The 10,824-nt window shown below is 37.7% G+C and overlaps 2 protein-coding genes across 2 annotated transcripts in view; both read left to right on the top strand.

The window, feature by feature from the left end:
- The window catches only part of LOC107717942 (histone deacetylase complex subunit SAP130-like), a 20,023-nt gene extending 18,444 nt beyond the window's left edge, over window positions 1-1,579 (top strand). The window contains exon 21 of the mRNA XM_016524847.1: window positions 879-1,579. Coding sequence (XP_016380333.1) covers window positions 879-1,037 — 159 coding nt within the window. The 3' untranslated portion in view covers window positions 1,038-1,579. The remainder of the gene's footprint in view (window positions 1-878) is intronic.
- Window positions 1,580-3,771: 2,192 nt separating this feature from the next.
- The window catches only part of LOC107717944 (unconventional myosin-VIIa-like), a 27,327-nt gene continuing 20,274 nt past the window's right edge, over window positions 3,772-10,824 (top strand). The window contains exons 1-12 of the mRNA XM_016524849.1: window positions 3,772-3,836; window positions 4,040-4,081; window positions 4,671-4,772; window positions 4,857-5,003; window positions 5,455-5,639; window positions 7,586-7,707; window positions 7,809-7,951; window positions 8,091-8,204; window positions 8,537-8,690; window positions 8,789-8,865; window positions 8,948-9,067; window positions 9,155-9,297. Of these exons, the coding sequence (XP_016380335.1) occupies window positions 4,064-4,081; window positions 4,671-4,772; window positions 4,857-5,003; window positions 5,455-5,639; window positions 7,586-7,707; window positions 7,809-7,951; window positions 8,091-8,204; window positions 8,537-8,690; window positions 8,789-8,865; window positions 8,948-9,067; window positions 9,155-9,297 (1,325 nt within the window). The 5' untranslated portion in view covers window positions 3,772-3,836; window positions 4,040-4,063. The remainder of the gene's footprint in view (window positions 3,837-4,039; window positions 4,082-4,670; window positions 4,773-4,856; window positions 5,004-5,454; window positions 5,640-7,585; window positions 7,708-7,808; window positions 7,952-8,090; window positions 8,205-8,536; window positions 8,691-8,788; window positions 8,866-8,947; window positions 9,068-9,154; window positions 9,298-10,824) is intronic.

Genomic DNA, 10,824 nt, shown 5'->3' with positions numbered 1-10,824 from the left:
ACAACGGAAACAAGTCACAACACAACGGAAACAAGTCACAACACAACAGAAACAAGTCGAAACACAACAAAATTAGCAAAACACAACGGAAACAAGCCACAACACAAAAAAATTAGCAAAACACAATGGAAACAAGCCACAACACAACAAAATTAGCACAACACAATGGAAACAAACCACAAAGTTAGCACAACATAATGGAAACAAGCCACAGCAACACAAAATTAGCACAACACAATGGAAACAAGCCGCAACACAACAAAATTAGCACAACACAATGGAAACAAGCCACAACACAGCAAAATTAGCACAACACAACGAAATAAGTCCTATGCGTTGTGCTGTGGCGATTTCATTTTGTTGTGGAAATTTCATTGTGTTGTTGACTATTGGGCCACCGTACCAGCCCACCTTTGAAAGAGAAATTGTGATTTAGCACCTAAAATGTACACTTCCTCTTATGCATTCATAATTTTTATAACCTGAAAACAAAATGCAACAGAACATATGGGTCTCTTTAAATTTTAAATATAAAAACATTTATAACATTATTAAGTAACAAGCAATTATTTTTTGGGGGGGGGAATTATTTTCAACACCTAAAATTAAGTCATCATTTACTCACCCTGGTCTGGTTCTAACTTTACACAACCTTCTTATATCCTAAAAAAATGTAACGCTTTAGCTCATTTATATAATGAGACTGGTGACCAACATCAATGTACCAAAGAATTGTCACATGGAACACAATTTTGTTTCTCCTTTAATAACAATCCTGAATTTGATGCAAAATTTGACATATATTTAACAACTTCCCCAAAACCCATAACAACTTTACTGTAAATGCATTCATGACCTTTTGACCTGACTCTGTCCAGGGCAACATGCAGCGCTGCAAGCTTGTGATGGATCAGGTGGCTGAAGCTCGCGACACCATGATGAAAGTACTGGACCATAAGGACAGAGTCCTGAAGCTGCTCAACAAGAACGGAACTCCCAAGAAGAGCACCAAATTAAAGCGCAAGGAGCGGGCATAGATGCCACTCCATGGTCTTAAGCTTTGTCCTTCAGCATAGTCGAACACAGGAATGCTCTTCAAAAGCTGGACCTGTCATGGTTTATCAGGTTGCTGTGCACAATCGTCTACTTACTTTTACAGTCTCAAAGAGAGCGAAAGACAGTCGTAAACCATCAAATTGTTTTTACAGGAACTGCTGCTTACTGTGGACTGTCAGACTGTCCATTGGGTATGAGGCAGCCTGGTTAACCAATGCAATACTTTTTTAAAAGTATTCCATTTTAGAAGAAACATTTTGTCTTATTTTTTTATTTTATTTTTTTAGTTGTAGAGGCAATGCTTTTTGGGTAATGGACCTTAAAGATCAGAAAGGTCATGTTTGCTAGATGTAACTTTTGTATTTAGTTTGAATCACACCAAGTACACACTGCGCACATTCTCACTGGAGTGTGCTAGCTTTCCATGTTTTGGTGCCTTGTAACATGGGTGAAACTGGGATTTTTTTATGTGCGTGAAATACAAAAGTTAAAGTTAATCGCTTCCCGATTAGCCAGAAATTAAAGGAACACTCCACTATTTTTGAAAATAGGCTCATTTTCCAACTCCCCTAGAGTTAAACAGTTGAGTTTTACCGTTTTCGAATCCATTCAGCCAATCTCCGGGTCTGGCGGTAGCACTTTTAGCTGTAGCTTAGCATAGATCATTGAATCTGATTAGACCGTTAGCATCTCGCTAGCTGGGGACTATTTTCAGGCGCTGGAAAAATATAGAAACTCTTTGGTCATTTTTGAGCGAGATGCTAACGGTCTAATCAGATTCAATGATCTATGCTAAGCTACAGCTAATAGTGCTACCGCCAGACCCGGAGATCGGCTGAATGGATTAGAAAACGGTAAAACTCAACTGTTTAACTCTAGGGGAGTTAGAAAATTAGCCTATTTTCAAAAATAGTGGAGTGTTCCTTTAAGTCCACACTGAAAATAATGTCTTGTACTAACCAGATATGATGCCCTCTAACCCTTCTAGTTTTTTTCATCACTGTAAACATTCAAGCTCTATAGTGACTGATGATAGTACAAAGCAGTGAAATGTGTACTTGAAAGAATCAGTATAATTATGTGAATTTATATTATAAGAATGTGTGGATTGTTTTATGTTTCAGTGTAAGAAAATTGCTCTTAATGGAAGTGACGTTGTTTTCACTGAGTCTTTTTTGTGCTGTTTTACAGATATAATGTTGTTCTGGGTTTGAATAATAATTTGGATGTTTTGTAAAAAAAAAATCCCGTTCTTTTATTTTTCTGTGGTTACTCTATTATGTGCTACTGCAGTAAAACTGGATACATTTACAAAGAATCTTTAGTAAGTACATTTGGTACTTAATGCACTTCACCAGACTTCGTAAATAAAAGAACTTAAGAAGTTAGATTTTAGATTTTGAATATAGTCACAGCTGTAGATGTTTTTATTCAAAGTGACTTGCGTTGCTTTCAAAGTATATTTGATTAGTTCTTGCTTTCCCTGGGAATCAAACCCATCACCTTTGTGTCGTTAGTGCCATTATGTACAATTTGAGATACAGGAAGTTGTTGGGGATCTTTTATTTATTTATTTTTTTCAACGAAACTGATGAAACGTGAGATATGCAGCAGGAAATCTGGCCTGCTCTTTCACTAGTACTCTTTTCATTATTGTTAGAACATTTTCCACATTGATCAAATATACGTATGTTTCTAATATTCTGAAGATGATAGTAAAATGTCTACCATTTTCAAAAATTACTTGGTAGTCTTTATGAATTACACTAAATCAAGGATGTTAGTAGACAGATTTGATGTTTCAAACAAGCTTAAAATAGCTTAGTATTATTTAAAAAATGTTATTAGTATTTCCTACAATGTGTAACAAATCAATGACTTTCTTGGTGTGAAAAAAAATATATTACAGTAAGCATTCCTGCGTTGATTGTGAGAGTCCAACAATTTTATCTCATCTTATTTCTTTCTGTAGTATAATGTAGGATATACATTTTAAAAAATCTCTATAAGGTTTATTCTGTTTATTCTTTATACTGTCCATGGTTCATTCTATTGACTCTGTTGAAAGAACCTGTTTTATAAACTGCCTGTGACCTGAAAACACCACACCACATAAACTCTAATCACTGTGAGTTCCTGCAATGAAGTTTAGTATTGCCCGATGGAAATATGACTTTCCAGAATGGCTCCACCCTGGGTAACTATGACACTATGCTATTTACAACTTGATTGCCCTCTTATGATCAGAGCTCAGCCCTCCGTATGTTGTCACGCGGGTCCAAAGGTTCTGCACTTTACTGTGAAAAAGAAAAAAGCATTATGTAAAACTGAAAATGTTCAGATTAGTAATATTGTATGTGTTTCTTCATGTGTCTTAGTTTTGTTCTGTAGATTGATATTTACATCACTAGTGTGTCTATGCAGACTGCCTTTCTGTTGCAATTTTACTAGCGTTTACTGTAAAATACATTGTATCTTGAAGCTTTATTTTCTTAATATTCTCTGGTGTGCTTTGTGGTATTTATACCATCTTCTAATAACAGCTTTTTTTCCTTTTTGTCCTGATTTGGAGTACATAGCTTCCTTGTGTTTTTCATTATGGATGTGGTAGTCAGGGTGCAAAGTCAAAGTATCATAAACACCTGTTGTTCCCGAGCAGGCACCTGAGGTAATTTCTTTTGACTGAACACTCACACTGTGGGGATCTGTTCTGGCTTCAAAGAAGAGCGACAAAAAATACTCATAGATCAGGAGACTTCATCAAATATCCACCAGTAAAGGTAGCTCACATTGGATTTCTTATGGTTTCAGTGGTTTGGTTTTGTTGTTTTGTTATACATAAATAGATGAAACTCTTGTATTGTACTTCAGGAAATGTGTACGTGTATGTTAGACGCCATTTTGCCTTTGTTCATAATCTCCACTAATGAATTTTTCTTGGCGAGATTTGATTCTAAAATGTATCCTTTGTTCTATTATTTAGGCTGGGGGACAAAAGGACTCAGTCATGGTGGTGTTAAGGAAGGTAAATTTGGATACGGAAATTACTGTGGCGTTACCATGATACTTTTTATTCTAGGTTAATTTTATATTAAATTATAGTTAACATGAATACAAATGAATGATCAAAATTGTATTCAGTAAACATACATGCAGTTTCTAGGCCTGTAATTTAGGACCTAGTGTTCAACAAACAAGATTAGAGATGATTAGATGTGATTTATTTGTATTTAATGTGTAAACCTGGACTGTATGGACTATAATGCCATAGATTTATCTAATCAGGATTTGTCCTTTAGTTTAGGGTTGAGCAAATATCGAAGTACAGGTACACACAATGCTGATGGTACCAATACCACGATTGTTTGATATATGTATGTATAAATAAAATGGTACAGCATAATTGCTGTAATCATACCATGGTACATGGTATTCCAAGTTAGGATAATAGGGCATTACCATGGTCCATGTTCAGGAAGTCAGCATAGTATGAACATTTTGTCTTAAAGAAGTTTTAAAGTCAAGTATACTATCATCAGTTCCTTTGTCTTTATTTAGCATACACAGTTATTAATGTTAACAGTTTAATTTAAAATATCGATCAACCACTTTAGGGAGACTATGTGTGGGTGGACTGCAGTGATGGGGTCCAAATCGGAGCTGAAGTCAGACTTTCAGACACTGGGCAACTTCAGCTCATCGACGATGAGGGAAAGGTAATATAAATGCAGGCATTCTTGGTTAACTGCTGCTTTTGACTGTAGAAGTGTAGCTGATGTCTTCTATGGCATGATTTCCAGGAGCACAAGATTAAAAAGGACAACTCCCTGAAGCCCATGCATCCCACCTCAGTGAACGGTGTGGATGATATGATAAGGCTGGGTGACCTAAATGAGGCTGGACTGTTACGGAACCTTCTAGTGCGCTACAAAGAAGGAGCAATCTATGTGAGTTTTTAACCGCCACTTTATGTTATGGATACATTTAAATATATGATTTAAAATACCAGTTTTCAAGATCTGTGAACCTAAAATGACCAAAATAGGGATTAAATTGTCCACTTAATTCACCAACTTCAGTTCATTCACCAACAGTTCTTTGCTCTTCCTGTTTAATAACAAGATTGTTTCTATAGAAACAGCCAGTTCCAAGTTTGACGAGCGGATCATATAGTTATACAACATTGACGTACACATTTTACAGTAAATCCAACATTCTGCCGTGAAGTCCAGCTATATTAAAGGACAGTTCGTGCACTGAGCAATTGCATACTGTAGATCTTATTATAAATGTATTATTTTTCCAACTGCAAAAGCTTAATAGGTTTTCATCTCAGGGACTTTCTATAATCTTTTTTAAAGACCTTGAAACAACTATTTTGTTTGTTTGTTTTGACAGACATACACAGGGTCGATTCTGGTGGCAGTGAACCCTTACCAGCTGCTGCCAATCTATACTCCAGAGCAGGTGGAGCAGTACACAGACCGGCGGTTGGGTGATCTCCCCCCGCATGTCTTTGCAATCGCAGACAGCTGTTTCTTCAACATGCGACGGAACCGCAAAGACCAGTGCTGCATCATTAGGTCTTTCAGTCATTCATACTTGGGAGAAACCGACATTTTGTAGTTAGGGTTAGGTTAGGATTTTCTGAGTTTTAAAATTTTGGTTGTGAAGAAAAATGGTAATGTCGTTGAAAACCCATTTAACTTTTTTTATCCTTGTCTTAATTTAATGATTTATTTATGTTAATGGTTTAATTCACACCCTAAAATGTTGATCAACCATTTTTAGGCTCCTTCAGTCATTCATACTTGGCTGAAACTGACATTTTGTAGTTTGATTTGAAAACTTTTTGGTTTTGTACAAAAATCTGACACAATTTACTCATGTCATTGCAAACCCATCTGACTTTCTTTATTCTTATCTTGATTTGACAATTTATTTACATTTACATTTATTCATTTAGCAGACACTTTTATCTGAAGCGACTTACAATTGGGGAATACATCAAGCGATTCATCTTAAAGAGGCAAATAGACAGGAAGTGCTTGTCATACCAAGTTTCAAGCATTGTTCAAATAAGTACAAGCTAGACAGAGAAAGATGAAAGAAAAAAAAAATTAGGATGAAGTCAGATAGTGACGAAAGAGGTGAGTTTTCAGCTGTCGCTTGAAAAATGTCAGGGAATCAGCATTCCAGATGATGGAAGAACATTCCAACAGCCCGGAACGGTAAACGAAAATGTTCTGGAAAGTGATTTTGTGCCTCTTTGTGATGGTACCACGAGGCGTCGCTCACTAGTGGATCTCAGACTTCTGGAGGGGATGTAGATTCGTAAGAGTGAGTGGAAGTAGGCGGGTGCTGAGCCTGAGGCTGTTCTATATGCAAGCATCAGTGTCTTGAACTTGATGTGAGACGTAACCGGCAGCCAGTGCAAGGAGATAAAGAGAGGTGTGACGTGGGCTCTTTTGGGCTCGTTAAAGACCAGTCGTGCCGCTGCATTCTGAATAATTTGTGAAGGTTTGACTGTGCATGATGAAAGTCTAGCCAGAAGAGCATTGCAGTAGTCCAGCCTAGAAATGACGAGGGCCTGGACAAGAAGTTGTGCAGCATGCTCCGTTAGGAAGGGCCTGATCTTTCTGATGTTGTGCAATGCAAACCTGCAAGATCTAGCAGTTTTTGCAATGTGGTCTTTGAAAGTCAGCTGGTCATCAAAGATTACACCAAGATTTCTGACCGAACTTGATGGGGTAATTGTTGATGAACCTAACTGGACGATGAAGTCATGCTGTAGATTTGGAGTGGCCGGGAAGACAAGAAGCCCAGTCTTTGCCAGGTTGAGCCCTCCCCACCCCAGGCCACCCTGAAAGACCTACCAGTGAGATAGGATTCAAACCAGCGAAGTGGAATCCACGTGATGCCTAGTGATGAGAGGGTGGACAGGAGGATCTGATGATTCACCGTGTCATTAATGTTATTAATGTTAATGGTTTAATTCACAACATTCAGTAAAATGTTGTTCATCTAATAAAGGATATTCTGTATAAAGTATCACAAATTATAAAAGTACTATAAAATTAATATAAAATGGTCTGTATGACTTGTGTACTAAACCCTTTTGTAGCCCATTTCAAAGCATCTGTAGATGCAAACATTATCAGTGAATAACCACCTAAGTTTCTCTTTCTTTACATCTCAACCACTGTTTATGACACTTATTTTGCTTTTTGTTGCATTTTTGAATGCTCCGGTCCTCAATTTCATTATATTGAAAAAGTGGCCTGAATATTCTTAAAAAGTGTACCCTTTGAAGGGTTTGAAACAACAGAATATTCATTATAGAGTGTACTGTTTAAGTTCATAGCAGTATTGTACTGTAAACTGCAGGTTTTATGTATTATAGGCAGCTGTACAAACACCCAGAAAAAAATGGACCTGTATGTTGGCAACTCCAACATCTGTCATACATTCTGTTAGCGTTATCTGTTTGATGTGTTCTGAGAGTGTCTGTATGTGTTGTGTTTGTCAGTGGGGAGTCCGGAGCAGGAAAAACAGAGAGTACCAAACTCATGCTGCAGTTTCTTGCGGCAGTGAGTGGGCAGCGCTCCTGGATTGAGCAGCAGATTCTAGAAGCCAATCCTATCTTAGAAGGTATGGATGTTTATAAAGAAACGTATAGGATGCTCCTGCATCACTCAACTATAATTCCTCCGATAAGCAATTCAGTATTTACATCAAGTCTTATTTTGTAGCTTTTGGTAATGCAAAGACCATCCGCAATGACAACTCCAGCCGCTTTGGAAAATACATTGACATCCACTTCACTAAAAATGGAGCAATCGAGGGGGCCCGCTTTGAACAGTACCTACTCGAGAAATCACGTGTTTGTCGACAGGTAAACCATCCGAGATTATAGGAAACCATATGATATTATAATTAGACTGTATAATGTGAAATCTTTCAGGTGAAGATACAGCAAAATAAATGTAGAACTGCTTATTTGCCAAATAAATAATAGCATATTTTTGGCACAGGCCCCACAAGAGAGAAACTACCACATCTTTTACTGCATGCTCATGGGAATGCCTCCTGACCAAAAGAAGATCCTGTCTTTGGGACATGCTGCAGAATACAACTATCTCACCATGGTACTGATCATCATAAACTCCATGCTCCCACTTTCTATGTGTATTTTACATTTGTTACAATAAAGTCATTTTGGAGTGAGAATGAACAGGTAGGATAAATTGACATTAAAGTGATAGTTGTGCAACACAAAAGAAGATATTTTGAAATATGCTTCAGTGCTGTTGTAAATGAAAATCAGTGCGGTTTGGACCCTCAAAGTTCTTTTGTGTTCCTTAAAAGAAACTCAGGTGAGCAATGAAATGATGAATAATTAAAACATTTTCCTTTTCATTTTTGGGTAAACTATCCTTCTAAGCATCGTTACATTAAACATGATTATGTTGGCTTATAGGGTCAGTGCACTTCATGCGAAGGACGGGACGACATAAAAGAGTATGCCAGCTTCCGTTCAGCAATGAAGATCCTGACATTCACAGAGAATGAGACGTGGGAAATTAACAAGCTTCTTGCTGCCATCCTACACCTGGGGAATGTAGACTTTGAAGGTGAGTAGTAATAAAGAGACATAAACTAGAGCAAAACTTTCTGTTTTTTTTTAGAGGGAATGCTTATTTGAGCTTTATTTCCATTTTCAATATTTAAGAAACCATTATGAACAACCTTGAGAGCTGTGATGTTCTCTCTTCTACACATTTCAAAATGGCTGCACAGTTATTAGAGGTAATTAAAAAAATACATATTTTAGAAACCGATTTTGTCTCCGAGCAGCACACTCAAGCCCATAGATCTGAATTTTTTGCAGGCGTCCCCAAATGCCCTGGATGTGAGCTTGACACAACGCTCTTTGATGACTAACAGGGAGAGTGTGTCTAAACCTCTGACCTCAGCACAAGCAGTGGATGGCAGAAATGCCTTTGTAAAGGTTGTGCAACTGAATGTAGTTTCAATTACGGTTTCATTTCAGATCTAATATACTCCAGTATAGAGTTCTGATCTTCTCTGTGTGCAGGCCATCTATGGAAGGCTGTTTGTGTGGATTGTTGAGAAAATCAACGGTGCCATTTACAAACCTCCTCCTGATGACCCCAAACATGTCCGACTTTCAGTTGGTTTGTTGGACATTTTTGGCTTTGAAAACTTCAACAACAACAGGTTTGTCATATGCATGTCGTCTTTCATGTCATTACAAAACTTCTGTGGAACACAAAACATGGATTTTTGAAGACTATCTAACCTGCTCTTCTTTTTTTAATGAAAATGAATGGAGACTGGGGCTGTTAAGCTCAAAAAACAAAAACACATCATAAATGTATCAAAAAAGAGGTTTACAGTCTTCTGTTGCCATATGCAGAGGTGGAAAGTCCAGGTTCAAAAAGTAAAAGTCCTCCTCAGTATTTTGTTCTAAAGCACAGTTTTTCAGCTAGGAGGTAGAACTAATTAGTGAAATCAGCTGGCTGGGTTCATGACTAGAATAAACATATGGCAGGACTTTTACTTTCTGACCCCTGGACTTTCCACCTCTGGCCATATGATAGTGGTGTGAAAAACAGACCAAAATAAAAGTTGTTGTTCTCTGAAAATCATACTCCTTTTCGCTGTAGATCTCATGATAGATATTACCAAAGTCCCTTTAAGGCAGGGGTGTCAAACTCAATTACTGGAGGGCCGGAGCCCTGCAGAGTTTAGATTCAACCCTAATTAAACACACCTGATACAACTAATCAAGTCCTTAAGGCTTATTTGAAAACTACATGGTATGTGTGTTGGAGCAGGGTTGGAACAAAGCTCTGCAGGGCTCCGGCCCTCCAGGAACTGAGTTTGACACCCCTGCTTTAAGGCAAGTCATGTCACTCGGCGACCATCTTTGAAATACCTCTCAGGCATGCAATGCAAGTGCAGCTCCCATCTCTTTGAATGGGGAAACATCAAATTCTCCAAAACTGGTCGCCCATTTTAAGATTACATTTCATATTTGAAATCACCAATAAAATCTGACAACAACCGTCTCATAAATGTAGTTTATTTTGCTCAAATAGCGTTGGAAAAAAGGTTATTTCTCAGGCTAGATGAGCCAGTGTGCATGCGCAGTCCTAAATGCACGTCTCAGAACGCTACTGTTTCTATAGCAACCGGGACTTCTAACGGCAGCTGCAGTGATGCGCTGACTTTACAGATTAGCGATTGGCTCGTTTGCTCAGAAGCCGGGGCTTCCAGCGATAGAGCAGCCATTAGGGATGGGCGATACCCCTTATTTTTTTGCAGTAAACATGAACATGGATTGACACGAAAATGTAGTAATTAAACCATAAATGCATATTATTAAAGTCTACTGTTTCGGAGTCAACACATATGGCTTTTTGGCTAGGTTTAAAGGGAAAGAGCACTTTTAGATAAACTTTATTGTTTAAACATGTCTGTGAAAGATTGTATTACTGTACTGTGTAAAAAAAGAATTGCAATGCTGAAAAAGCATTTCAGTGATGATGTTTGGATTTGAAATTAAAATAATGGATAAATCTTGTGTTTGTGGTAAACAGTCACGGATCAGTAGCGGACTCCTGTGTGAAAGCTGCTTCCCCTCTCACAAGAGTCACTTAAGAGGGGAATTCCCCCCATTTTCAAAAATGAAATTCAGGCCCTGAATAAATGTCTAAAAATCCTGATTGGAGTATCACTATA

The sequence above is a fragment of the Sinocyclocheilus rhinocerous genome, unplaced genomic scaffold, assembly GCF_001515625.1.
Source record: "Sinocyclocheilus rhinocerous isolate Xijiao unplaced genomic scaffold, SAMN03320098_v1.1 scaffold2558, whole genome shotgun sequence".
NCBI lineage: Eukaryota > Metazoa > Chordata > Actinopteri > Cypriniformes > Cyprinidae > Sinocyclocheilus > Sinocyclocheilus rhinocerous.
Note: the sequence above shows the minus strand (reverse complement) of the source record. Positions and strands in the feature narration are given on the sequence as shown.